The sequence below is a fragment of the Emys orbicularis genome, chromosome 23 (genome assembly GCF_028017835.1).
Source record: "Emys orbicularis isolate rEmyOrb1 chromosome 23, rEmyOrb1.hap1, whole genome shotgun sequence".
Lineage (NCBI taxonomy): Eukaryota > Metazoa > Chordata > Testudines > Emydidae > Emys > Emys orbicularis.
The window spans coordinates 11,077,878-11,105,178 of NC_088705.1; the positions used below are offsets into that span (position 1 = coordinate 11,077,878).

General features: G+C 62.7%; 1 protein-coding gene across 1 annotated transcript; it reads right to left on the bottom strand.

Annotated features, from left to right (window-relative positions):
• MAP3K6 (mitogen-activated protein kinase kinase kinase 6) lies at positions 1-27,066 on the bottom strand. Its single transcript, XM_065421666.1, has 29 exons — positions 26,772-27,066; positions 23,036-23,175; positions 20,626-20,649; positions 19,190-19,377; positions 13,840-14,008; positions 13,107-13,213; positions 12,491-12,661; positions 11,876-11,988; positions 11,163-11,322; positions 10,644-10,794; positions 10,248-10,355; positions 10,080-10,129; positions 9,195-9,290; positions 8,579-8,663; positions 8,298-8,431; positions 7,249-7,376; positions 6,738-6,874; positions 6,159-6,264; positions 5,737-5,894; positions 5,146-5,350; positions 4,845-4,992; positions 3,497-3,665; positions 2,975-3,160; positions 2,539-2,644; positions 1,723-1,966; positions 1,280-1,389; positions 866-966; positions 473-549; positions 1-85 (listed from the first exon to the last, which is right to left on the bottom strand). Exons 1-29 carry the CDS (start codon positions 27,064-27,066, stop codon positions 1-3), a joined length of 3,951 nt encoding a protein of 1,316 aa, XP_065277738.1.
• Positions 27,067-27,301: the final 235 nt, after the last annotated feature.

Here is a 27,301-nt window from a genome sequence, read left to right on the forward strand (position 1 = left end):
TCACTCGGCTTCCCGCTGCGCCTGCTTGGCGAGGGATTTCCGGTGCTCCTGGATGGCTCCCCATAGCCTGCACACCAGCCCCCCTCTGGCAGGGAGAGACGGAGACGAGTGAGACACGCCCCTGCCCCCTGCCCCCCTTGGCACTGGCTGCAAACAGCCTCAATGCCTCGCCCTCTGGCCGGTGCCCAGGGGATGGGACGGGGGCCACACAGGGGGATGGTCTCCGTGGGCCTCACGCCCCACTCAGGGCAGGGTCTTTCCCAGGCAGAGTTGCAGTGAAATGCTCCCAGGGCAGAGTCTGCTCAGGCTGCCAGGACAGGATTCATGGTTCACCAAAGCAACTCGCTCCACCGACCCCCAGCCATTGTGGCTGGGCTGGGAGGGACAAGCCCTAGGCGTGGCCTCTTGGCCCAGCCAGCAGTGCCCCTCTGGGGAAGAGGGCTGGGGCACCGGCCCTGGCTCCCCCCCCTACCTGATGCCGGTGTAGAGCAGGTCGTCGCGGGTGGCGCAGGTCAGCAGGTCGGGCAGGGTGAAGCCGTGCTGCAGGAACTGGGGGAGAAAGCAGGTAGCGGAGCTGGTCAGCGAGGGGCGCTGCAGCCAGAGCTGGGATGGGGCCACCCCACTGGCTCCATGGGGAAGGGAGTGCTGGAGGGCAGGGCGTGTGGGAGGGACGCCCCAGACCCAGCTGCCTTATGCCCAGGCACCCGGCCCCCACCCCACCAGGGCCTGGGGGAAAGGGAGCAGGAGGTGTCCCGCTGGAGCCTGCCTCTCCCTCTCCCTGCTAAGGCCGGGGTCGTGGCGGGGCCCAGGGCTGTCCCCAAGCCACTGGCCCCTCGGCCTGGCTCGCACAGCGCAGGGGACGTACCGTCGTGGTCGCATCCTCATCCGCTCCGTGGCTCTGTAACCAGTCAACGAGGGGGGCGTCCACCGCCCCCTGCTGGGGCCCCCAGGGGTGCGCGGCCAAGGCTGTGCAGACAGAAGGGTTCGGACCCGGGTCAGCCTCCCCCGGACTCTGCGGCTCAGCCTCCCCCATGTCTTTAGGCTCCAGATGTGTGGCCCGGGGGAGACAAACCCAGCCGCTCGCCGCCCCAGAGACATGGGCCCCAACGTGGGGCTCGGAGGGAGACCCAGCCCCTGCCCCGATGTGGTCAGCTGGGGGGAGACCAAGGTGTGTTCCACCCTGCCATGCCCATCTCCCATTGCTTCCCCTCCCCCACTGTGCCCAGCAGCCCCACAGAGCTCCCCCAGCCCAGCTCCGGCGAGTCCTGGCATCGCTCACCTAGGGGCTTGGATCCCTGCAGAGCCCTGGCCTCCTGCTCCGTGGCCTGGAGCACCCTCCGCAGCTGCCTCTGCCACTCTCGCTCCTTCTCCAGCAACGCCTCCAGCAGCCTGCCACGCACGCCGGGGGGACAAGGCAGAGGGGCTGGGAATCGAGGGCTACGCTCTGTGTGTGTGGGGGGGGTGATGGGGGGAGGGCGATTGCTACTGTACTCCCCCACCCTCCACCCCGCCCAGCCTGGGCACGTCAGAGCCACAGCTGGGAGCCCAGCCCAAGTGTGGATCCTAATGCCCTTGGACTGGGAGAGTGGCACCGCCCTGGTGTGTGGATCCAGGCCAGGAGGGCAGAGGCTGGCACAGAACACGCCTCCCGCCCCTTTGGGCCCAACAGCTGGCTGCGGGCCAGGCTCCCCTCCACGCGGGAGAGCAGCCGGGCGCTCCTACCTGCCCGTCTCCGCGCGGAGGTAGCTGAGCTGCAGCAGGAGTGGCAGGGAGTCCGCCGGGGCAGTACGGAAGCCCAGCTCGGTGCTGGTGCCGCTGCCAACGCCAGAACTTGGGGTCTCCACGCTGCCCCTCCCCCCGCTGGGCTGGCTCGGGGGAGGAGGCGCTCCCTGCGCCTCTGGATCTTCCTCCACCTCCTCTTCGCTGCCACCTTTGCCCAGGAGATGCGGCGGCTTCACCCGGAGTTCTGGAAGCGCGGGAGAAAGAAGGGGAGCGGGGAGGTGGCTGGCCTGGGCTAGGGACGGTGGGCAGAAGGCCGTGAGCCCTAGGGATGCCTCTGGGCAGTGGGAGCTGAAGGGTCAGGGCAGCCCCACAGCTCCATGGGCATCGGGCAGGGGTGGGAGCAGCAGTGGGACTAGCGGTAGCATCTGCCTGCCTCTGTTCTCCCACGACTCTATGCCCGGGCAGGCACCCCGTGCTTCCTGGTGGGAAATCTCCCTGCCCGGCGGCCTCAGGCACAGAACTCCACGGGCAGGGCCCAGGGGTTGTGCCAGCTGATAGGGTGGAGAGAGCTGGGTCTCAAGGCCCTGGCCGGGGGCCTCCTGCTGCCGTCTCTATATACAGTCCCAATATGGAAAGTTACCTTAGCGGCACCCCAAAGCACTCCGATGGGACCCCCGCCCCAGCCGCAAACCCACTGCCGCTCCGCTAGGGATCCAGCTGCCGCCCGGCCGGGCCCCGATTCCCCATGGGGCTGGATCCAAGCGGAACAGGAGCCAGGGCCACCACACAGCTCCCCCCACCCGCCCGCCAACGCACCTGTCACGAGGATGGTGAAAGCTGCCTGCACGGCCTGGCCCATGAGGTTATCCAGGGCGAACATCCAGTGCGGCTTGATCTGGTGCTGCCGTAGGAGCTGCTTCACCTGCAGGGATGGGAGAGGATGGGCCGCGCCGGCACTGGAGCCAGCCGGAGACCTTGCCACGCCGAGCCCACCGCAGGCCCCGAGGGGCGACCCCCCAGCTCCCTCTGGGGTCCCCACCGGGCCTGGGATTACAGAAGCCCCGCCCCCTTTGTTCATTGGCCACACCCACCATGCTCCTGTGCCTGCCCAGGTGAGGCCAGCAATCAAGGCGTTAAGGCAGTGGGTGCTCGGTACTTGGGGCAATTGAGTTTTAAAGGTCCCGGGCCAGGTGTGGAGGGAGAAGTGGCCCGGCCCGGCCCAGCAGCCTCCTGGGAAGGGCTGAGTACTCACCGTGTCCTGGAAGCTGAAGAGTGGCACCTGCACGTGGCGAAGGCTTAGGCCCTCCGCCTGCAGCGGGGCCTGGAGCCCCAGCAGGTCCTGGCTGAGCTGCCGGCGGCTGGGGGAGCGGATGTAGCTCTTGAGGCAGGACACCAGCTGGGCGATGTGCTCCGAGGACAGTCTCCCTCCGTCCCAGCTCTGAACGGGGAAGGGAAAGGCTCAGCCTGGGGGCGCGAGCGCAGACGGGCTCCCACGCAAGGCTGGGCTGGCAGCGGGAGGGGTCTCAGACGCTCCCCGAGCCAGAGCGAGTGAGTGGATGGAAGTCGTACGTGACGGGCTCCAGGAAAAGGACAAAGGCCATAAAGCGACTGCAGACCCCCCCGCTCTGGAGCCAGGCTGAATGAGCGGCCCCCAGCCTGGCGCGGGGAGTTTAGCCCCTGACCTGCCGCAGAGGGGTCGGAGCCGCGTGCTGTCTGCCTCGTGCAGGGGAGGGGTTGGGCCTGGCTGCCGAGCCTTCGAGGGGCCGGCACTGACCTGGCTCTGGGCCTCCTCCAAGGCAGCCACAATGCTGGGCTGCTCCTCGGTCAGGATCTGGTGCAGGGTGGCCCTGCGCTCGCTGTCTTTCTTCAGCAGGAACATGCCGCCGCTCTCCTCGGGGGCGGGGGAGCTGCTGCAATCCAAACCAGCTGGCTCCTCGGCAGCCCTGGGGAGACGGGAGTTGGGGGGGGGGGCGGCAGGGACATGCAGTGAAGCCTGGGCACTGCAGGGGGGCAGGCCTGTGCTAAAGAGAGGATCCAGGACTGCAGCTGACCCACTGTGGAGCCTGGGATGGGAAGGACGCCTCCCTTACAGGGCTGCCTGGGGCACCCGGCTCTGCTGCCCGTCTAGCCCTCTGGGATATGCACCTCCGGACACCCAGAGCGCTGGGGCTCGCAGCGAAAGGGGAGGGTTGGAAGAGGGGAGACACGAGCAGCCCAGTCAGTCCCCACACACCCGCCCCGGGCAGCCAAGCTGTTCTGGGGGGCAGCAGGAATTCACATGCTCCAGGGGGAGCCACCCCACAGCACTGCAGGCCCTTCGGGCTGGTGGGACAGGGAGACTTGGGGCATCCATCCCTGTGCACTGCAGATCCCCCTCCTGGGGAGTGAGGGCCAGCGTGGGGGACAGCTGGGGGGGTCTGTCATCCGATCCGAATCTCCCTGGACCAAGAATCCCAGGACAAAAAAACCTCCAAAACAACCTCCCTCCCCAGGCCCCTGCCATCGGCCACAGCAGCAGCTTGTGGCTGCCAGCCGGTAAACCGGGCTCTGGGAACACCAGGGACAAGCCCTCCTGATACCCCTGCATCACGGGGAGCGGGGCGCTCCGGAGAGCAGAGTCTGCGTTCCCCACTCGCCTGCCCCATCCGCCCGGTGGGCGCTGGGGGTGAAATCGCATAAAACTCAGCTGCAGTGACAGCTGCTGACCACCAGGTGTCGCCCAATCCCTGCCCTACAAACCCAGCCTGCTGCCCCCGGTTGGGTCTGGCCCTACATGTAGCAGGGGCTGGGGGAGGCCTTGGGGGGCAGCGTGGGCACATCTGGCTGCTTGATCCCCTAAGGCAGGGGGCTCCCCTTCGACAGCCACCGCCCCGAGACCGTGCGCCCTGCGGGAGGGCTTAGGAAACCCAGCCAGGGATAAATGGTTGGGCATGGGGCTGCCCCGCACCCAGGGTGTGGCTATGGGGCGCTAGTGGGGAACGTACCCATCCGGCTGGAGGTGCAGTGTCCAGCTGTGCTGCTGGGTGCAGTGTGTGGCCCTATCCCCCCCCCGCCCCCCCCAGCCTGAGATCCTCAGCCTCCTCCCGAGCCTGCCCCTCCTTCCCCCCGAAGGGACGCCATACCCCAGGTAGCTGCGTCTCTGGGTCACCTCGCTGGAGATGTGGGCTGGCAAGCTGCTGTCTGCCTTGGCAGCTGTCCTGGGGGCCTGGAAGGGCAAGGAGGGGTTCCTGGCCTCGCTGGCCCCCTCTGCTGCAGGGGCAGGAGAGCTGGCTGCAGAGAGACAGGGCCGGTTACTTCAGCTCCTCCAGGGAACACAGCCCACCTGCGAGATACCATGTCCTGCCCCCCCCGGGCTCCTTCCCATCTCCTCCTCCTGCCCCCCCCCACCCAGGGCTCCCCCCTGTCCCCTGCCTCCTAGCTCACCCGCCCCCAGTGTGCCTCCCTCCGCAGCTGGCACAGCCTGGTTCCTGGCTTTCTTCCTGCTGGGGGCTGTGAGGAAGGGCTCCTGGAGCAGGGCTGCAGCGGGCGCCCGCTGATCCGGATCCACCTCGAAGCACCGGAGAATGAAGGCCTTGGCTGCCCCCGACATGGAGTCGGGCACCTCGGGGTGCATCTTGAACATGCCCACCTGGAGAGGGAGATGAGGGAGGGGCCATCACAGAGCCCTGGCCCCCCGTCCCCACCTAGCAGGGAGTGGGCCCAGAGGGGCACTGCCCCTTGGCTCACCCCCCCACAGGTACCCCGCTGTGCGGGCAGCACCAGTTTCCCCCACGTCACCCCATGGGCCTCAGTCAGGCCCTGGTCTCTCTGCCGAGGCGGCCAACGAGGGGCTGGTCAATGGCTATGGCGGCCAGACTGGGGCATGGCCACCTGTCCACCGGGAGCCGCAGCGAGACTCACCCCCCCGCTTTTGTAGTGGGGGAAGCCATAACCCTCCCCCGCCAGCCCCCACACTCAGAGAGGAGCCCGAGCAGTCAGCTCCCCCCCGAAGGTACCAGCGAGCCCCGTCCTCACCTTGAACATGGCGGCCTGCGGGCTGCCCAGCTCATAGAACGGGGGGTTGCCCGTGGCCATCTCGATGATGGTGCAGCCCAGGGACCAGATATCGGCCGGCTTCCCATAGCCTCGGGGGCCCTGGTCAATGATCTCCGGGGCCATATACTGCAGGGTGCCTGGAAAGAGACCAGAGCAACTGAGGGAAGCCAGCCCCCAACACCCCCTGCCTGCCCCAGATTAGCCAGCGAGCCCCTCCCAAACCTAGATGGGCCGGGGACCCCTTCCCTCCCCTCCTGCCAGGTCCTGAGGATGCCCCTGTGCCTGTCACTGGGCCTCAGTGTCCCCCATCGGGGGGGGGGAGGGGAAGATGGCAAATGGCCCCTTCCCACAGCCCAGCATGCCGTAACCCAATGCGGGGGGCTTGCACCAGAGCCCCTCACCTGTGAAGGTCTCGGCGCAGGGGCTCATCCCAGCCAGCCTCTTGGAGGTCCCGAAGTCAGAGATCTTCAGCACCCCGCTGTAGGTGTTGATAAGGACGTTGTCTCCCTGTCAAACGCCGCCCCCCAATCAGAACAGGTCACATCTGTGGAGAGCCTCCCGGGGCGAGTGCTCAGAGACAGGGTGTGCTCCCCCCTCCCCCAGATCCGCTAATGCCCCTCGCTCCCGCTCTGTCCTGCTCTGGGGGTCGAGGGTGGATCCACCCCATCTGTGGGGCCAGGAGAGGTGGAGGGGGCGGTGAGACCAGATGCCCTGGAACTCCCAGAGCGGGGGGCAGGCCGGGGCCCTGCTTGGGACACCGGCGGCTTTGCGGAGACCAGAGCAGCCCGCTGAGGTGTTGGAAACCATCCTGGGACTCAGCACAGGGCCCGGCTAGCAGCCTTGAGGGTGGCGGAGTCCCTGGATTAGCCCACCATTCCCCTCCAGTCCGGGGAAGGCCCCGGGCCCCGTAAGCTGGGTGGGCCCTAGTCAGCTGCCGTTTCTCCCACCCCGCACTCACACGGGCCAGCCAACGCCCTCACCTTGATGTCCCGGTGGACGATCTGGTTGTCGTGCAGGTAGCGCAGGCCCTCCAGGATCTGCTTGGTGTAGAACACGATGGTGGGCTCGTTGTCCTTCAGGGGGCCCCACTTGGAGCGCAGGAGGGATGAGAGGCTCCCTGGGGATGGAGACGGAGATGGGAACCCCACTGAGCCCGTGTGCCCACCCCGAGCCCCCCCGCCCCAGCACAGGGGAACCCGGCCCGGCCCGCCCCCGCCCCAGCGTCACACCCCAGGCCCAGGGCTGGCACAGAATGGGGCAGGGCAGGAGCAATGCGAGGCTGTTAGGAACCCCCGAGAAGACCCCAGGCCACATTAGAGCCAAGGGCCGCCAAGGGCAGGAGGCAGCTAGCCTGGGACGTGGGGTCTGCGACAGGCCAGATGGACGGCAGCACGTTCCCAGGCTGGGGCACCCTGCTCTGTGCAGGAGACCCCAGGTTCGGCCGCTCTCTCCTCGGCATCCCCAGCCTGGGGCGGACGCTCACTCGCCTACCTCCCGGCACCTCCTCCATGAAGATCTTGATGAAGCCGTCCTGGCTGATGGAGCCCAGGTACTGGACGATGTTCCGGTGCCGCAGGCGCTTGTGCAGGGCGATCTCCTCGTGCAGGGGCTGCGAGTACCTACACGGCGGGAACCGGGGCAGTGAAGGTAAAGGGCCAAGCCTGCCTGCTCCCTCCCAGGGGGCTGGGCAATGGGGCTGCAGTGCCCCGCACTCAGCAAGGCCATCCCCTCCCAGCGGGGCGGGAAGGGCAGGTGAGAACCAGGACCAGGCAGGTGCCCATCCACCCTGACACTAGTGCGCTCACACTGGGACTCTTGCACACCAAGTCACACTCATCTACCTCCCGTGCCCCCACCCCTACGGCCCGAGATCACCATGCTGCTGGGTACCCTGACTTTCCCAGCCGGCGTGGAAGGGGAGGGCAGGACCCACTGCCTGAGGGTCACTGGTATGGGGCAGGGAGTTTCGGCCATTCCCCAACTCACTAATGTCAGATCCGTACCTAATGGGGGTCGCGTGAGGGGCCATCGGAAAACCGATAACACCCTGATCTCTGATATTCTTGCGTGGGGCGTGTACGGTAACCCCCCAAAGGTAGGAAACACGGAACTAAAACGTGTTCGAAGCGGACACGGCTGGGGAGCGGGGAAGCAGGCTGCTTCCCGACGTCTCCATCCAGCTGCAATTGGCCACTCGCTGGCACAGAGGAGGATGCAGGGGCAGATCCGTGTGTATCGCGGAAAGCGCCGGCGGGGGAGAGACCAGCATGGAGCCTTCTCCACCAGACTCCCTGGCACCTTTCCGCACAGTGGGGGCACTGGTCTCGGCCTAGAAAAGAGGGGCAAAGAGCCCCAGAGATCTCACCCTGGATTCAATACCCTGGTTTGACTTTACACACCGACACGCAGGGCATGCTCGTCTGCTGGCTGGGAGCTATGGGGCACTCAGGGTGACAGTCTCTGACTGGTCTGAGCTGAAGCTCAAAACAGGACAGAGGGGTCCACAGGAAGCACTTCCCCGCCCCCACCGCGGCTCCTACCTGCTGTCCCGCTCCGGGATCTCCTTGATGGCGATGCGCACCTGGTTGCTGAGGTCCCGCCCGGCGTAGACAACCCCGTAGGTCCCCTTGCCCAGGATCACCCTGTCGCCCGTCTCCGTGTATTCGTAGTCGTACTGCGCAGGCCAGAGCAGGGTCAGCATGCCTGGGGCTAGCTGGCCCTGCCAAGCCCCTCCTGCACCCCCAGCTCAGCGAGCTGCACCCCAGCATCCACCAGAGATGCCTGCTCCGAGTGCGAGCCCGCGCCCGCCCCCGGCACTCACCTCCAGGTCCTCGTCCAGGCCGTCGCCTGCCTCCTCGCCCCCCACCGCCAACTCGGCCACGAAGGAGTGAATCAGCTTGCAGAACCTGCCGGCAGAGAAGGGAGAGGGTGCCTGGGCGTGGCCCCACTGCCCGGCCCCTTCGGGGGCTCCCAGGCTGGGCAACGGGCCCTGGAGAACCTCCCCACCACCACACACCAGCTCAGCGACCCACCCTGGCAGAGCACCGACCCTGCTGGCTGGCAGAACCACGGGACCCCTGGACAGACGCAGCAATGCCATGTGTGGGGCAGGGCCTAGGGCAGCCCCACAGACTGGGGCTCCCTCCCCCGCCTGGCCCTTCACCCCTCAAACCCAGCCCAGGGCAGCTGCTCCCCCCTCCCCAGCAGGGGCTCTGGGTCGGGGGACAGATCCTTTATCCCGTCCCCAAAGCTCACCAGCGCCATGGTGCTAGGGGGTCCCTCTGCCTCCCCATCCTGCCCCATCACCAGCACCCCCGACCCACCAGCAGTAGCAGCGTTGGGGGTCCCTGCCCCTCCCCCACCCCAGTGCCCTCAACCCACCATTGGCAGAGGCATTGGGGGGCCCTGCCCCTCCCCTCCCCCACTCCCTGGCTCACCATTGGCAGTGGTGCTGGGTGGGGAAGTACAGCTGGAAGTCCTCGGCCGTGTGCAGCACGTACAGGAAGCAGCAGCGCTCGTCGCACTTGGAGATGCTGGAGAGAGAGAGAGGCCGGCCCCACACCCCACAGTGAGTGTGACGGTGGGGGGGGGGGGGCTGCTCCCACCCGAGCCTCACCCCAGAAACCTCCCCCAGCTCCAGTGTGCTCATGGGCTGCTCTGTCCTTGCGGCTCAGCACGGGCCCCCTCACCAGGCCGGCGGCACCGTCAGCAGGAGCCATGGGGCTGCAGGCCCTGGGGGTGGGCTGGGGTGGGGTGCGGGCACATCCAGAGCTCTGGGGCTGGCACTGCAGGTAACAGGGCTCCTCCCCACACCGGGGAAGCCTCCTCCCTGCCACGCCAGCCCCCTTGGGGCGACGCTCACAGAGCGTTCGGGGCCAGCCGTGCTCCGTGCCCCCCACTCCACCCTTGCAGGGGGCTGGTCACTGAACGAACCGGCTATGCCATGGCCCTTGGAGTCTGCTCTGCCAGGCAGCACAGGACCTTCCCAGCTGCCCATCTCCTGCCTACAGGTAGGTCCCTCTCTGGCTCCTTGTGCCATACGCAGCTGGGGAGGCCAACACCTACTACGGGACCCACTAAGGGCCAGGCACTCAGCTGGGGGAGCCAGGCTTACTCTCCGCCAGGCTTACCCCCCGCGCTTCCAGCTAGCCCTGGGCATGGGAACCAAGATGGACATTTCCCCAGTGCAAAGAGGGTGCTGGGGGAGGAGGGTTCTGCTGGGGACGCAGAGAGGATTTCCGGGTGGACGCAGGCTAACCAGGGAGCGCCGAGGCTGACGGAGAGGCTACCCCAAAGGGCAACCAAAGAGTTAAACTCCTCACCTGATTCCACGGATGGAGGAAGCCGGAAAGGTCCAGCTGGAGATCCCTCTCTAGGGGGAAAATAAACCCCAAAAAAACACGCAGTGTGAACAACGGGAGCCCAGAAAGTCATCGCCATCAGGGGCGGCAAAGGGGTGGGCTCGCTCCCTGGGCTCCAAGCCGCCCTACCTCCTCCGGGGGGCAGATGTGGCACACCGTCACCGACTTTTCAGCCTCGCAATTGCACACCGTCAGCTGGGCTGGCTGCAGGACTTTGTTCAGCTCCAGAATCAGCACCTGGAAGGGAGGCGGAGAGAGAGGCTGGTGTGGGGGGGTCTGATTCACCACACAGCTGGCCTGGCTTTTCCTTGGGTGTGGACCCTAGCCCCCGCCCCCACCCCCACCCACCGACAAACCCCTCCCATCCCATGCTCCGACCTGGGCGCCAATCACCCGGGCTAACTCTGCCCTCACCCTCCCTTATTGTCAGCACGCGCCAGGCCGGAGGCAGCTCTAGTGGCGCGACGGGACTGGACTCAACGCACGGAGGCGACCCGCCGCACCGAGCGCCAGCAGGCTCCTCACCGGGCAGCACTCCGTGGAGACGAAGGGCTGGCAGGACGCCAGCAGGAAGCCCATCCAGAAGTCAGCCTGCTCCTGCTTGGGCGTCTTCGTCTCTGGGCAGGTCTTGAAGTGTTTGTACAAGAGGAAGGTCTCCATGACGGAGGCCAGGTACCTGCAGTGACAGCCGGGGCAGAGGGTGAGATGGAAGGGAGGGACACCCCACCGCGGAAACAGCTTCTGGGTGCTGCCAGGTCTCCCGTGCCATCCCCCATGTGCCCAGGATGGACAAGTTCTCCCACGGTTCACTGGGAAAGCCCCACGGGCTGGCTCATGCCCAAAGGCCCGCGTGAAACCTCCCACGCAAGGGGCCGCTAGAGGAGACCCTGCCCCCCGAAGCGGGCCAAGCTGAACCCAGCCTGAGAGTCAAAGGCCGATCTGCCCTCCCCTTGCAGCGCTCCCCTCCTGGAGGCACAGGCAGGGTGCTGCTGTTTGGGGGTCCCCCCTAGGCTCTGGGGAGGGGCTGGCATTTCTGCCACCTACCAGACGGGGGCATTGAGCTTGTAGAGCTTCTCCGAGGCCCGGATGACTTTGCTGACGTCGTTGGCCAGGATCCAGGAGCCCAGGTAGAAGCCCACGTCCCAGTAGTGCTGCATCTTTTCCACGCTGCCCTTATTGCTCAACAGGCAGCTCAGCCGGACGCCTGGGGGGGGGGGCGGGGGGGGGGAAGGTTCCTCTTCACCGCTGAGGGCAGGGCGGAGACACGCCCGGGCAGGGCAGGCCCACCCAGCCACCGCCCTGCCCCATTCCGCCTTCCCCCATCCCCTCCCCTGCTCCCACGCCAGCCCCTTCGGCCCAGCCCCGCCCACTCCACGCTCTCTCCCCCACCCCCATGGCTCAGCGGCCCCAGCCGTACCCCCTGCTCTCGCTACACCCCCACCCCAAACCAAAGAACGTCCCCCAGTCTCTAGCAGATGAAGCTTCCCCTTCCCTTGCCGCTTGAACTGCACAGGACATGGGAGAGAAGCGGGACGGACAGCCCCCCCCCCCCCCCCCCGGAATTCCAAGGGACCCCCTCAGTGACTCATCTGGCCACAGAGTGCAAGAGAGACAAACCCATAAACCCCACACACCTCATAGCCCTTCCTTGGGCCATCGTCCAGGCCGTGCCAGGACTATGAGAGAGCCTGTTATAATCCCCGGAGGCTCACGGTGCTTTACCCATACACGACAGCGGCAGGGGAAGAGCCACTCACCTATTTGCCGGAGCTGCACGGAGGTTTCGAACTGGTGCCCGGCTGCTATGAGCAGGACGGCAGAGTTAATCCCAGAGTGGAGGCTCGGCTCCGTGTCAAAGGCTTTGCTGTACCTGGGGAGTTCAAACATGCAGAGATGCCAGTGACGAAACAGTCATCCGGCCGGATCCCAGGCAGCACCACTGAAATGCAGCCAGCTCTGGGGTGGTGGGCAGCAAACAACCGATATATGGCAGTGCAGGGAAGGGGCATTAATTCCAATGCCAGGGGAGCTAGGACTCTCAAGGTGCCAAGGGGGGAGGGGGTTGTCTCTAATACCCACTTGCTCCAGACAGGTTGTAAGGTCTCCTCTGTAACACCCCATAAACTCAGCTTATCTGCCTCTACATTGTCCCTTCCAGGAACTGAACCCAGGCGTCCAGAACCCAGCAAAGCCCATAGACCCATGCACACGCTCAGGAGTGGCTGCACACTCAGCCCTTTGCACACCCAGTCAAGTGCACGTGCTCCGTGTCTGTGCTCAAAACCCCGCTGGCCCAAGGAGCCCACCCCAGTCTCCCTGGCACGGGCCTCCCACCCCATCCCCGCCGGAGAGCCCCCCGCCCTGGCTCTTACCAGTAAAAGGCCTGGTCCCTTTTCTCCGTGTCCGTGAAGCCGGAGCCGATGAACATGTCCTTGTAAATGCGGCCACACATGCAGTACAGGTCGGGCGCCGCCCCTTCTCGCCTCTCCACCACCGGCAGGAGCACGGAGAGAGCCTTCTCCCGGTCCCCGGGCTGGTTCCGCCTGCCCAGATAACGGGCGTGCTCAACCACCAGGCACAACGAGCAAACGCCCCAAAGAGGAGCATCAAAGAGAGAGCTGGGGTCCAAGCTCCACTCCCCAGGCCAATGGCTCTCAGCCCGGCGGGATAGAACGCCCCCTTTGTGCTCTGTCGCTGCAGAGGCCGAGGGCTGAATGGACCCCGGGGACTGATCTCCCCTCTTATCCCCAGACTGGGCAGGGGCAGCCTGGCGGAAGCTTGCTCGGATGCTGCCCGGTGGAGGGAGGATTTCAGGCTTCGATCCTCTCAGCCCCGCACCGGCGTCCATACGCAGGACACCCCGTCCTTCCCCTGCCGAGCACCCGGCCCAGCACGACGGGTGCCCACCGGCTCCACTGGCAGCAGAGGGCGCTCGGTACCCCGTGGGGCTGGGAGCGGGGCCTGCGCCTGCCCAAGGAAGCGTCTCACCTTTCGAGGGCGAAGGTGTACTGGAAGCGGATGTTGTGCTGCTCGGCCACGTCGCAGGTGGGCAGGGCCTGCAGCGTCTCCACCAGCCTGATGATGGCATCGTAGTCCTGCCGAGGAAGCCGGGGGTCAGGCAGAGCAGGCTGCCATCTGCATCCCGCGGGAGGTCCCGGGGGGGGGGAATAGGCCGGGCCTGACGCAGCACAGGGGGCTCGGCAGTGGGGCGGGCAAACCACGCCACTCAGGATCGCAGCTCCTTCTGCGCCACGCATCCGGAGGTCGTGGTGCACTCGAGGAAACGGCCCTTGTGCCAGGGCAGGCAGTGGAGCCTGCAGAACCCCGGTGTCCTGCGGGAGACCTTTCTTCCAGCATGGCCACCCACCGCCTTGGTGACAGCCAGGCCTGCTGGGCAGCCGGCTGCAGCGACGCATGCGCTGGCCAAGGATGGGGGCTCTGCATCCGGGGACCCTGGCGAGCCCTACCAGCTCCCCCTTGGAGAGCCATGGGCCAGCGCTGCACATGCTCGTATCTGTGACCCAGGGCCAGCAACCTCCTCTGAAAGCCACAAGCCAGGGCCTACCCCTGGGCATCCCAGGCCGCGACCCCACCTCTGCAGCCATCTCCCGTGAGCTTGGGCTGGTGCTCCCAAGGCCACGCTTCCTTCCGAGGACCCAGCCACCGCCCGCCTCACCCATCGTCCCACCCGCCCTGCTGGCGCGGGCCGGGTGCGGCTCACCTGCACATCCCGATAGGACAGGAGAAGGTTCATGACGATGTCCAGGCTGAGGAGCTCCACGCTGTCCAGGCGCTGCTGGATGTTGGCCAGCTCCCGGCTCAGCTGCTCCCCGCTGTACATCTCCCGGGCCTTGCGGATGTCCCGGCGGATCGTCTCCCGGAAATAGCCGCTGGAAAACCACCATGCTTGGAGCTCAGCGCAGCCCACTGCTGGATCATAGGCCTGATGGGGAGGAAGCCTTTGTCCTGGACAATTACCCACACTCCCCTAGGGGCACTCAGTGGTAGTGGAAGGGGTCGGCTTGACAGCCCTGGGGTCTGAGGACTCTAGTTATCCGCAGGACAACGTCCCACCTATCCCACGTGAGAAGCGAGTTCCCATGGCCCACTCAACCCTCAGCCCCTCCACCAAGGTAGAGGACAAGGGAGACCACGTATCTGAAGGGCGCTACCTCTCATCAAGAGGGAGGGCGCATCTGGGGTGGGCCCAAGGGGGCGGAACGAGCAGCAGATGGAGCTGAGCTGGGCTGTGGAGAACAGACTAGGAAGGTCTCCCCCTGGCAGCAAAGTCTCCGGGAAGGTGGAGTTGGAAAAGGGTGGAAGCCCCGTTGCCTGGCGCAGTCCTGGGGCAGGGAACTGGCCCGGCCCTGGGAGTGCCTAAAAGGTAGGGTTACCATTCGTCCGGATTTACCCGGACATGTCCTGCTTTTTGTGTTAAAAATAGCGTCCGGGGGGGAATTTGTAAATCACTAAAAATGTCCGGGATTTCCCCCCCAGGCAGAGCGAGGCGCGGCTGGGAGGGCTGCAGGAAAGTCAGCCGCTCGCATGGGGCTCTGGCAGCCAGAGCCCTTCCCCCGCAGCTTGCCGGGCTGGACTCCGGAGCAGCTGTAGAGCTCCTCCTCCCCGCCCCCCCGCATTCTGAGCCGGCCGGCCTGCCGGGCCGTTTGCATCGGGCCTCGGCAGCTCCTCCTCCCCTGCTGGGTGGGGTGGGACCAGGTTGTGTGTTGCGCTGGGGAGCGCAGCCACGTGTCCGGCTCCGCACAAAGCCCAACACCATGTTCTGAGCGGCAGGGTAAGGGGGCCGGGGGCAGGAGAAGGGGCAGGGAGATTTTGGAGGGGGCAGTCAAGAGACGGGGGGGGGGGTCAGGAGTTCGGGGGGGGGGCTTTTTGGGGGGGTGGAGAAGGTTTTGGGTAGTCAGGGTACAGGTAGGGGGTAGGGTCCTGGGGGGCAGTTAGGGTGGGGGGTCTTAGGAGGGGGCAGTTAGGGGACAAGGAACAGGGAGGCTTAGGTGGGGGGGTGGGGTTCTGGAGGGCAGTTAGGAGCAGGGGTCCCAGAAGGGGTAGTCAGGGGACAAGGAGCGGGGGGGGGTTGGGAGTTCTGGGGGGGGCTGTCAGGGGGCAGGAGTGGGGAGAGGGATCGGAGCAGTCAGGGGACAGGGAGCAGAGGGGTTTAGATGGGTCGGGAGTTCTGGGGGGGGCTGTCAGGGGGTGGGGAGTGGTTGGATGGGGCGTGGGAGTCCCAGGGGTCTGTCTGGGGGTGGGGGTGTGGATAAGGGTTGGGGCAATCAGGGTACAGATAGGGGGTAGGGTCCTAGGGGGCCAGTTAGGATGGGGGGAGGGTCTCAGGAGGGGGCAGTCAGGGGACAAGAGGCAGGGAGGCTTAGGTAGGGGGTGGAGTCCTGGGGGGCAGTTAGGGGTAGGGGTCCCAGGAGGGGGCAGTCAGGGGACAAGGAACGGGGGGAGGGTTGGGGGTTCTGAGGGGGGCAGGAAGTGGGAGGGGCAGGGGCGGGGCTAGGGCGGGGCTCCTCACATCCTCTTTTTTGCTTGCTGAAATATGGTAACCCTATAAAAGGGGTCAGAAAGGGGACCTCAGACTAGGGTGGGGCTGAGCCGTGAGGGATGGGGAGCTGGGGGAGGGGTGACACAAAGCCCCTTTCTCCCCTAGTTTCACTTCCTTCAAGTCCCTCTCTAGTCGCAGTGGGGACCCATGCGCACAGACAGGTGCAGACCCCACAGCCCAGCGCTGGGGCCCCCCAGGCCTTCACAGCGAGCTGTGAGTGCAGGGCTTCCCCCGCCTCTCCGGTAGCCGTCATCGTCCCACAGAGCCCCGCGCTGGCTCCCCTGGGAGTGCTCCACATCTCCAGCCTCAGCAGACATCTCAGGGAGCAGGCAGCAGGCCCCTGTGCTAGCACAGCCTGCAGGCTCCGGGAGGCAGATTGCACCCGCCTGGAAGCACCCACCCCCCCGCAACATCTCACAGCCCTGGGCCTTTCCCACTACACCCATCACCCCAGCCTGCATTCCCATGACTGCGAATCCCCCAGCAGGAGGCCGAAGGGCCCCTTGTTGCTATCTCCGGAGGCTGACCCATCTCAAAAGGCAGGAAATCGCACTATGCCTGAGTCATTGCATCACAGTTCAGTTCTGCAGCTCCAGCCCCAGAAATAGGTCGTCCTCCTCCCCACAAAGGATGCAAGAAGACAGTGTGATGCAAGGCTCACAGCTGGGGCGGTCAGCGGAACTGCGCTAGAGACCGGATCAATCCCGCTGAGCCTGGTCAGAATCAGCGCTTCCTGTTCCTGCAAACTAGAGTGACTGGCCTTTAAATGTTGACACCCTGCAACGGGAGTGAGATGTATAGGAGCCAATCTCTGAAATTCAGGCTATTTAACTGGAAACAGGCTTGCCACCCGCTTGGGGAACTACGGGGAGACTCGGCCTTGAAAGGTTTGCCAATCTCTATTTTTGCAGTGTGGATGGAGGACAGAAAAAGGAGAGAGAAAATGCCTTTAAGCAGCTTAAAGTGGCTGCAGCCCATTGGTTTGCCCCTAGCTTGTGCCACTCCCATACGGGCAGGGGGCTGAGGAGTGCAGGGAAAAGCCCAGTTTGCAGAATACATATTTCCTTGGCGTGGTCATGTCTGGAACTTGTACGGTGCCTGCTCCAATCAGCACCTTCCCAAGGCGCAGAGAGCCCAAGGAAACGCCTGAGCATTGAAACACCACGACGTCTAGCGGCCAGGGCATTGCTCTGGAGAGCAACCTTGTACTCTGCCACTACTCCCATTGGAATCAATGGGGCCGCTCACCGAGAACAGTGCTGGGGAGCTGAGAGAACCCGGCTCTCATGGAGGGAGAGGAGGGCCTTGGACTTCACAGGCTGGGGAAGCTCATCATAGAACCTCAGGGTTGGAAGGGACCTCAGGAGGTCATCTAGTCCAACCCCCTGCTCAAAGCAGGACCAATCCCCAACTAAATCATCCCAGCCAGGGCTTTGTCAAGCCTGATCTTAAAAACCTCTAAGGAAGGAGATTCCACCACCTCCCTAGGTAACCCATTCCAGTACTTCACCACCCTCCTAGTGAAATAGTGTTTCCTAATATCCAACCTAAACCTCCCCCACTGCAACTTGAGACCATTACTCCTTGTTCTGTCATCAGGTACCACTGAGAACAGTCTAGATCCATCCTCTTTGGAACCCCCTTTCAGGTAGTTGAAAGCAGCTATCAAATCCCCCCTCATTCTTCTCTTCTGCAGACTAAACAATCCCAGTTCCCTCAGCCTCTCCTCTTAAGTCATGTGCTCCAGCCCCCTAATCATTTTTGTTGCCCTCCGCTGGACTCTTTCCAATTTTTCCACATCCTTCTTGTAGTGTGGGGCCCAAAACTGGACACAGTACTCCAGATGAGGCCTCACCAATGCCGAATAGAGGGGAATGATCACGTCCCTCGATCTGCTGGCAATGCCCCTACTTATACAGACCAGAATGCCGTTAGCCTTCTTGGCAACAAGGGCACACTGATGCACATCCACCTAGCCCAGCTCCCTGCACGGGCCATCCCTCGTAACACCATGCCCTGGGCAGGTCATCGGCTGCGGGAATCAAACCTGGGACCTCCGAAGGTGCTTCCCTGGCCAGAACCAACCTGCTGAGTGCAGCGCTCGAGCCCCCCCTAGTGGTGGCTGGGCCACATACAGCGGGCGATAAGCCTGCTACCGCTGGTTCTTAGCTCAGGCGGCTGCTTTAAGATCCAGCAGTGGCAGGCTCAAATCGGTGCTGCCAATGACCCATGCAGGGGCACAGCACCGCCCTAATCCCCCTGCCGTGCATTCCTGTCACCCCCTGGGCCGGCCAGCAAATCTCCCTGGGCTCGGCCATTAATCCCACTTGCCCGGGGAGGGTCACGTTCTGTCATTAGTTCCTGCCAAGGCAGCGATGTGCTGAGAGTTGCACACAGGCAGACGGGGGTCCAGGCGCCCTGGAGGAGGGGCAGGCTGAGCCCGGGCTGGGCAGTTTTCCCGGCTCTTTGTGCAGGGCTGACCTCAGCGCTACCCTGGCAGGTCAAGTCGGAATAAAAGCGAAACCAGCGATGGACGCCGGGGGATCCTCGCCCGGGGGAGCAGGGTCTGAGCCAGGGGTGGGCAAACTTTTTGGCCCGAGGGCCACACTGGGGTTGCAAAACTGTATGGAGGGCCGGATAGGGAAGTCGGTGCCTCCCCAAACAGCCTGGACCCCACCCCCATCCGCCCCCTCCCACTTCCGGCCCCCTGACTGCCCCCCTCAGAACTCCCGACCCATCCAACCCCCCTGCTCCTTGTCCCCTGACCGCCCCCTCCCAAGACCCCCCGCCCCTAACTGCCCCCCAGGAACCCCACCCCTATCCAACCCCCCCTGCTCCTTGACTGCCCCGCCCCCTATCCACACCACCGCCCCCTGACAGGCCCCCGGGACTCCCATGCCTATCCAACCCCTGCCCCTGTTCCGCGTCCCCTGACCGCCCCCCTGGGACCCTCCGCTCCCTGCCGCCTTACCATGCCAGAACCAGCCACGCCGCCGTGCTGCCCGGCAGGAGCAGCGTGGCGGTGCGGTGTGCTGAGGCGGCGGGGGAGGGGGGACAGCAGGGGAGGGGCCGGGGGCTAGCCTCCCCGACCGGGAGCTCAGGGGCTGGGCAGGATGGTCCTGAGGGCCGGATGTGGCCCGTGGGCCGTAGTTTGCCCACCTCTGGTCTGAGCCAAAGGCGGCTAAAGTTAATAGGAGTCTTTCCATTGCCTTCCATCTGCTTTGGGCCCCCATGCTCGGAGCTGGGTGGTGCCACCCCACACCCCCTCCGGTTCTAACCCCCCAGCGCTGCATTTATGTCCCTGCCTCTAGGTGCCAGCCAGAGGCTTGTGCCAGCCCCAGCTGGGCCCAGGGAAGACTCCCCCCAGCCTGTCCTCTCAAGCTCACTGATCAGGGGGCACTGCCACTCAACCCCCCAGGCTTCGGCTGGAGCCGGTTTCCAGGGGCCGGGCCCTGCCCTCGCTGAAAGCCCCCCCCCTCCCCTGAGTGCGCTCGGACGGGCAGTGCGGTACCAGGAGCTGGTGGGGGTGCCCTCCAGCAGCTTGGTGAGACGCCCCGCCAGGGGGGTGAAGAAGGCCTCCACGTTGAAGCTGGGCTGGAAGAGCTCGGTCAGGCACTTCATGGTGCTGGCGTCGCAGCACAGGACTTTGTTCTGGGCCGTCACCACGTAGGGGATGAAGGTGTAAGTGCCGCTGCAGTCCTGCCAGGAAGAGACGGGGTGCCAGGAGTCAGGGGGCTGGGCTTCTCCCCCATGTCCCCCCATCAGCCCGTTCATTCCCTAGGCTCTCAGCCCAGACGGCCAGCGAGGGATACCACGTGGTCCCCATATAGGCGGTGGCGTTTGTGACAGAGACGCTGCTGTGCTGAGACCCACCAACTCGTTTCATGTAACATCCTCCAGACAGCAGGGAAAGGAAGAGGAGTGGAACTCTCCCCCAGCTCCAGCCAAACCCCGCCCACTCGGGCGGCCGAAATACGACGTCACGTACCATACAGCCCGCACAGGCCTTTTTAATACAATCTGTCCCGCTCCTTTGCTGCATTCTCCAATCAGCAGTGAAAGACTTAAACTACCTTGGCATTTAAATAGCCATTATTAAGCTCCAGAGTTAACACCCCATTGAAAAGCAATAAGGCCGCTCACTAGTTGTTGCCATCTGACAGCAGACCGCTTGAAACCACTTCCCCAAGCAGGCGAGAGACGTGAAAGGCTTCCTACCTCAGGCCCTCTCCAAGCAGGTTCCTTGGGGCCAGGGTATTGCCAGGCCCAGGTGCGGGGGTGGGTAATCCGTAGCTCTCAGGCCAAGGGGAGTTTGGGCATCTGACCAGAGGCAGGTGGTGGTGAACGAAGGTGTCCACACCCCAGCAGAAGCCTGAGCCCACCTCGCGCAGCCAGAAAACTGTAGCCTCGCTTTCCCAAGCTAAGCTCGTGTCTCCCAGGGGGTGCAATCATCGGGCTGGGGAGACCGAGGAGCAGCTGAACCTGGGCTTTAGGTCACAGGCAGAAACACGTTTGGGGGCTTCAGCCATCATTACCCCCCCCCCCCGCCATCTCTGACAGCAAACCAGGTGCAGAGAGCAGGGACCTGCTGTAAGATTCAGCTGGGCACGTCCCATGTGATCAGCTCCCTGCTACTGAATCAGGGACATGGGGGGCTGGGGGGATCTCTATCCTTCCCAGCCTGTTTCTGCTCATGCGGAACAGGAGGTGGGTGGTGGGGGCGGGGGGGCAGCACATGAACCAGCACTAAGCGGCATTGACAGAGCTGTTTGCAAAATGCCAGGACTGGAACAACAGGGGCTGCAGCAGGCCAGGGCTGAGAGGACGAGCCCAGAACTGGAATAACAGGGGTGAGGATTTAGGGGGGTATGTGTGAGAGAAGAAATGAGCATAAACAGACAAGGTAAAAAAATAAAAATTGATTCACAGAAAGTAAATTACACTTACTGAGTTCTTCTGGCAGATATCCTCCTAGAGAGAGAGAGAGAGAGAGAGTGGGTATTTAGCTGTCCATCAACTGACACGGAGCATGTTAGCCACTGAAACGAGCCAATTTGGGAATCTATTTTACATGGTAGGTGGTGAGACCCCATGGTGATGAGCAGCAGGAGGACACACCGAGACAGAGAAATTCACTAGGGCCCAGCACTCGGGCTCAGCTCTCTCTCGCCAACATCCGAACTGCAACAGAGATCAGGGGAATGGAAAAACGGATCTATTTCTGGTGGGATCTGGCTGGGTTTGAACCTTCTCCCTGGACGAGTGCAGCACCAACTTTGGAAGCAGAGGGTGTTTGCAGAATAGGTCGTTAGTCGGGATCATTTCATTACTGGGAAAAACAAGACCTTTAACATTTTGCTGGCTCAGGGTCACTGGGTGGAGGGCCTGGAAAGGAGGCAGTCTGTATTTTACAGCCTAGCAGCAGATCAGCCATTTGATGTACGCTTCCCCCCCACCCCCCCTCCGTGGCCTGGCACTGGAGTGCCCTTTCATCCCTCCGTAGGTCAGAACCACACCCGAAATACAGCGCTTGGGTCAGTAATGCCTACGGAGGGGAGGTCATGGGAACATGTGGGGCTTAGGTATTCATAGGTATTGGGGCATTTTTTCCTAAAAGGACCAAGGCAGCTAGAGGTTGAAGAGTCCCAAGCAGTTACTGTATTTGGGGCCTGATCCGAAGTTCATTGGAGTTGTGGGGGTCTTTCCATCCACTTCAGTGGACTTTGGATCCTGGATCGGGGCCAAAAGGCTCTGCTGAGCTGACATTTCAGGTCCAATTTTTCCCAAAGCAGCAGGGCTAGTTGCCAGCACTGGGCCGAGGTACTGAAAGGTGATAGGGTGAAAGTGACACAAAAAGAGACTCTCAGAACAGATGCATCTGATTTGAAGCAGGGGCGGCTTGGCCTGTCCCTCCCCCGCTGTTAATGGTTTATTCCCAGGACAGAGGATTCGTGACTATCTCTGAGAGGTCCCCATACGCTAGAGACGCTCAAAATCACATCATGCCGATTGCTGTCTTGCACCCGGTTTCTATAGTCACGTGACTGCTGCAGCAGATCTCCCCCACTGCTAGGGTTAGAGATGGGGGCTTTATCCCAGGGAAAGGCCAGGCTCCGGGGCTTGGGGCAGCGGAAAGCGCTCCTGTCTAATGGTTCCTGAGACTGCAGCAGCGGTTTCCATGCTGGAAACAAAGCGAGAGAAAGAAGCATACGGGTAATCGGAAAGACGGGGATTTTAAGATTCCCACCAGCCCACTAGGGCTAGACGCGCTGGAGTGGCCCAGAACAGATGCATTCAGAGCCAGACTTTCCTAAGCGCTTGACCAATGACCAGAAATAAAATGCTTAGAGCCCCAGCCTCCAGCTAATCTTTGTTCAAAATCCCATTCATTTTGCTGCCATTTAGATTAGCTGTTCAGTTCCGGTTCCGAACGGTGCTTTTTATACAGGCTTCATTTTAACCCAGGAGAGGAAGGATGGGCTTGGGGCTAAGGCACCGAACTGGGCCTCGGGAGATCTGCAATCAGTTCCCAGCTCTGCTACCGACTCCCCAGGTGAACCTTGGGCAAGTCACTTTGTCTCTGTAGGCCTCCTGTACAAAAAAAAAAAAAAAAAAAAAGGAAAATACTCTCTCTCCGCCACCATGGGTGTGGTCTGTTTGGACTGTCTGCTCGGTGGGGCAGGGACTGATCCTATGCTCCTGTACGGTGCCCAGCACAATAGGGCCCCGATCTCAGTTAGAGCTTCTAGGTGTTACCGTAATACAAGTAATAAGCAGCAAGTTCAAAAAGTCCAGTGTTTGGATCAGCTGAGGTTGCTCTTGCCAGTTTCCTCGTGCCACATTCCAGGCCCAGGCGTTTCCTTCTCACAGGAGATGGACGACGAGGAGGGATAACGCCACGTTGCAAGGTGTCTGCAGCAGCCTCCTCCTATTCTGCTACCCCGCCAGCTCACAGCCGAGAATCCCGCTGAGTTCAAGTTGCTGGCGAGTGCTGAGGGCTCAGCAGAGAGCTTACAGTCAAAGTAGCCCACACAGCTTTTGCAAAGGACTAGGGGAGCTGCATTCATCTAGCGCTTCCTATCTCAAGACCTCGGCCCTGTGAGGGAGGGAAGTATTGCCCTTCCGGACTTACAAGTGGGGAAACTGAGGCACAGAGAGGCAACATGAGGGGGCCAAGCAGAGGCCAAACCCAGGCATCCTGGCTCCCAGTCCGTTGCTCTAACCACCTGATTTTACCTCTCTAACGTTTCCGTCTCCCACGTAGACATTTCCCGGCTAACGTGGCCATTTCTCGCACACGCGGTGGCTAAGAGCTCGGACGCGGCTTGCGGGACAGAGGGGCACCGCCCCCACCCACCTTGAGGGCCTGCAGGTCCGGCAGGTCGGTGTGGCAGCACAGGAGGACATTGTTGGTCATGCTGAAGCTCTCCCGCACCCCGAGGTGGTAGAAGAGCGAGGGCTGGCACAAGGAGTTGCTCACTTCCACCACGGCCACATCTGCGGGGAAAGAACAAGGGACCATCAGACACCAGCCTACATCACTCACGGCCTTTCCTGCACCGACATGCAGCCGAGGACAGGTCTGGGGCGCTGGGGAATCTCCCTCAATCCCCTCCCCTGAGCCCAAGGGACTAGCAAAGAGACTCACTTTGCAGGTTTGGAATGTCCTGGCAATGGGGATACAGGAGACGTGATCAGGATCAGCCCACGGGGCAGGTGACTAGGCACGTCCCTCACCCCGGATGCTGGGTCTCACCCTCACAGGCCAGCCTGATCGCTACCTCTCCTGGCCAGAGACCGCTCAGTGCAGCTCCACCGCTCTCCTCCATGCTCTGCAACACGGAGCCCTGCAAATCCCATTGCCTGCTCTGGCTATTGCACATAAACCACCAGGCCCCATTACTCAGCACAGGAAGGAGGATGCATCCCCAGCCAAGGGCTCCTGCAGGCCGCAGCGTCACTGCTTCATCTCTCCGTCCATCTCACATTCCCTCCAGGAGAGCGGAGCGATAGCGGACAGAGGGCACCGAACCCCACGCGGGGGGGAGGGATAGCTCGGTGGTTTGAGCATTGGCCTGCTAACCCCAGGGTTGTGAGTTCAATCCTTGAGGGGGCCATTTAGGGAACTGGGGTAAAAATCTGTCTGGGGATTGGTCCTGCTTTGGGCAGGGGGTTGGACTAGATACCTCCTGAGGTCCCTTCCAACCCTGAGATTCTATGAAAGGCCCAGCCCCATCTCCCCTGGGGTAGCCAGGTGGGCTGATCATTGCAACACATACGCGCAGGCAGGTTTTACAGACCGTTTCAGTGGGCCAGGAAAAGCCAGACGCCTCCCCAGACCCGCAGCTAGAACAGAACCGGGTGCGGATATCGCGGATACTGTGAGGCACCCCCAGTGACCATGCAACAACCCACTTTGCGCTTCACCATCAGAGGGGTAACAAAAAACAGCAGCACTTCAACCCTCGCAACCTGCCCGCACGCTGAGGTCCAGCTGTATTATAGCACCACTAGGGGAAACTGAGGCAGAGAGAGGTTAAGGGCCCCATTTCCTGAGGTGCCAAGGACCCACACTTCCTGTTGACATCAAGCAGAGTCACAGGTGCTCAGTGGCTCTTGAAAAGCCAGGCCCTGGCATGGTTTATCCAAGGTCAGTAGCAGAGCCGGGGACAGAACCCAGGACTCCTGAGTCCCCTGTCCCTCTGCCCGCTCCAGTTAGTGACTCTGGCCAGCAGCATGGTGCTGGAGGGCACACGCCAGAACAACCGACTCATTCAGCTGGCCAGGAGCATTGCCCGTGGGTTAGCCAGACTCTGACCTTGGGATCTCTTTGTCACACAAGGCTGCCAGCCAACCTCCTGGCATTATCGATAAAACAGTGTTTCCTCCCCCAAGCCCGGCTGCCTGCGTTGAAGCCAGAATAGAGGCGACAGAGGCTGAAGGTGAGATGGGACCATTCAGATAGAATAAATCACATTAAGCAGAGAACATCCCCCCGCCTAACCTCTCCTAGGGGGAGGGGAGGAATCTTTTCTTCCAGCCCCCCAACCCACTGCCAAGGGCACAAATCCAAGCCGCCACTCCCCCCGGCCACGGGATGCGGGTGGCTGAGGTCCCTCCTCTGCTCCAGAGGAATCGGGAGCATCACAGATGTCGGGTGAGGAAACCCCAGACCGACAGGAAGTCAGTGACCACACTGCACAAGTTATTTCCACATCGTTTGACATCCTTCTGCTCCAGTAGCTTCTGACCCCGGAGCCCTTCTTAAAGGGCCAGGCTCTCACGTCTGATTTGTCCTCGAAGAGCGTACACAGAGCTCGCCACCCCTGTGGTGAGGAGTCTAGTAGGCTAGAATAAAACCGCCTCCCCCCATAGCAGATTTAAAAGACATTCATCGATTATAAAGCCAGAAGGGACACCCAATCTGACCACCTGCATCACAGGCCAGAGAACTTCCCTGAATTGGCTCCTGGTCGATCTGGAAAAATCTCCTTTAGAAAAATAGCCACTCTTGACTGAAAAATTGCCAGTGAAGGGAGATGCTCCAGCAGCTTCTCCGACATGTGAAAATAAACGCCAGAGCAAAATCCACAGTCCAGAGAAAGTGGCACAACCAGTAGCCACAGCAGAGTGGCCAGGGAATGATTAGTCCATTGACAGAGCCCTGCGTGGATACAAAATTTGGTATCCGCATCCGATCCGCGCACGTGGTCTGTGGACATGTGCAGATTTGCGGGGCTCTCTCCATTGAGATTGGAAGCCCTCTGACACCTAGTGGGACATCCCGTGCCTGGTCAGGATTGTGGTAGTTGGCACTGCCAGTGTTTATGTTGCATCTCTCCTGGTAGCTTTCATCGCCACTAAATAGGGTGACCAGACTGCACGTGTGAAAAATCGGGACAGGGGGTGGGGGGTAATAGGAGCCTATATAAGAAAGAGACCCCAAAATCGGGACTGTCCCTATAAAATCGGGACATCTGGTCACTAAATTCACTCACACACTCACTCACACACACACACTCTCTCTCTCTCTCTCTCTCACACACACACTCCTGGACTGTGAGTTAGGAAGGGATAGTTTATTGTCTGCTTTCAGGCAGCACCATCCCGCAATGCTAACTGAGCAGAGAACAATCGGAGCTGCCGGGATCTGTGTAATAAAGCAATGAAGGTTTGCCATTCTTCCCCCAAGATGGCAGGGAAACAGTAACCAGGTCAATGAGGAGGAAACAGAGGCAGGATGGTCTGGTGCTTAGAGCACAGGGAAGTCAGGTGAGCTGGGTTCTAATCCCACTGCTCACACACCTTTGCTCACTGATCTCTCCTTGGGCAAGTCACTTAGCCTCTCTGCAAACATTCAAACACCTGTTAAATGAGGGTAACAGAATAGAGACAAACCCCATTTTAATAGCGCAAGATCATAGGTGCTGGAAGTAGGGGGTGCCAGGGGCACTGCCGCGACCCCTGGCTTGACGTGGTTTCTATCGTATACAGTTGGGTTCAATGGCTCTCAGCACCCCCACTACAAAAACTGTCCCAGCGCCCCTGAGGAAGGCTGTTCGTGGGCGTTAGCAATGGAAGGTGCTAAATATTACACAGAATCGATCACTATCGAGGGACTTCACAGAAACGCTTGGGATGGAGCTCGGAGCTCTCTGTTCCGGAAGGCCAGGCTCCGGCCATGTGAGCTAAAGAAGAATCTCCCCAGGGAGATAATAGGGGGGCTATGACACACAGATGAGCAGTTCCCACTCCACCTGGTAGAGGTCAGTGGTGTACAACCCCCCGCCCCCAGCTGATAACAGCCTCCAGGGGCTGGATGATTTCAAGGAAGGAGAAGGCCCATTTCATATGCCAGCAGCTGGCTGTGGGGGGGGGGGCATGCCCAGAAGCAGCCCTGCTCTCTCCCCTCCCTCGCCCCCACCCCTGACAGCCCTGGGGGTGCAGCAGCTCCCAGGCTGGGGGCTCAGAAACAGAAATGGGGAGTGACCCCCCCGCCCTCCCCGCCAGGAAGCCGCCCGACTTGCTCGTCTTGTTTTGCCCGCGCCCGAAGCCCCGCCCCGCGGGCTGAGGCCGGGCGCAGCTCATCTCACCGGCGTTGTAGAAGCGGTCCAGGGGGCCGGGGTCGCCGAGCGCCAGGGTGCCGAAGGGGACGGTCTGCAGCTCCGCCCGCACCTCCCGGCAGGCGTCCCGCAGGCAGCGCAGGGGCAGCGACTCGCCCGAGCCCTCGTTGAGCACGAAGACCACGCTCAGCGCCCGGCCCCGGCTGCTGCTGCTGCCCCGGCGGCCCTGGGACCCGGCCAGCGGCTTGCTGGGGGCGATGGCCATGGCCAGGGGGTCCTGCCAGTAGCTCCCCGCGCGCTCCGCCAGCCGGCTCTCCCCGGCCATGCTGGCGCCTCGCCCCCCCGCCGGCCCAGAGCTATTGCGGTGAGGGGCCCCGTGCAGCGGATCCCCCCGGCCGGGGCAGAAAGCCGGGCACGGCCGCTTCCGCCCGGAGTGCGGCAGTTCCCGAGTTGAGGCAGTTGCAGCTCACGTGGGGCCCCCGAGCCCCACCCACCCAAACAAACTTTCCCTGTGTGAACTCCAGAGAGCCGGAGCCGGAGCGGGAGCGGGGGTGTGCCCG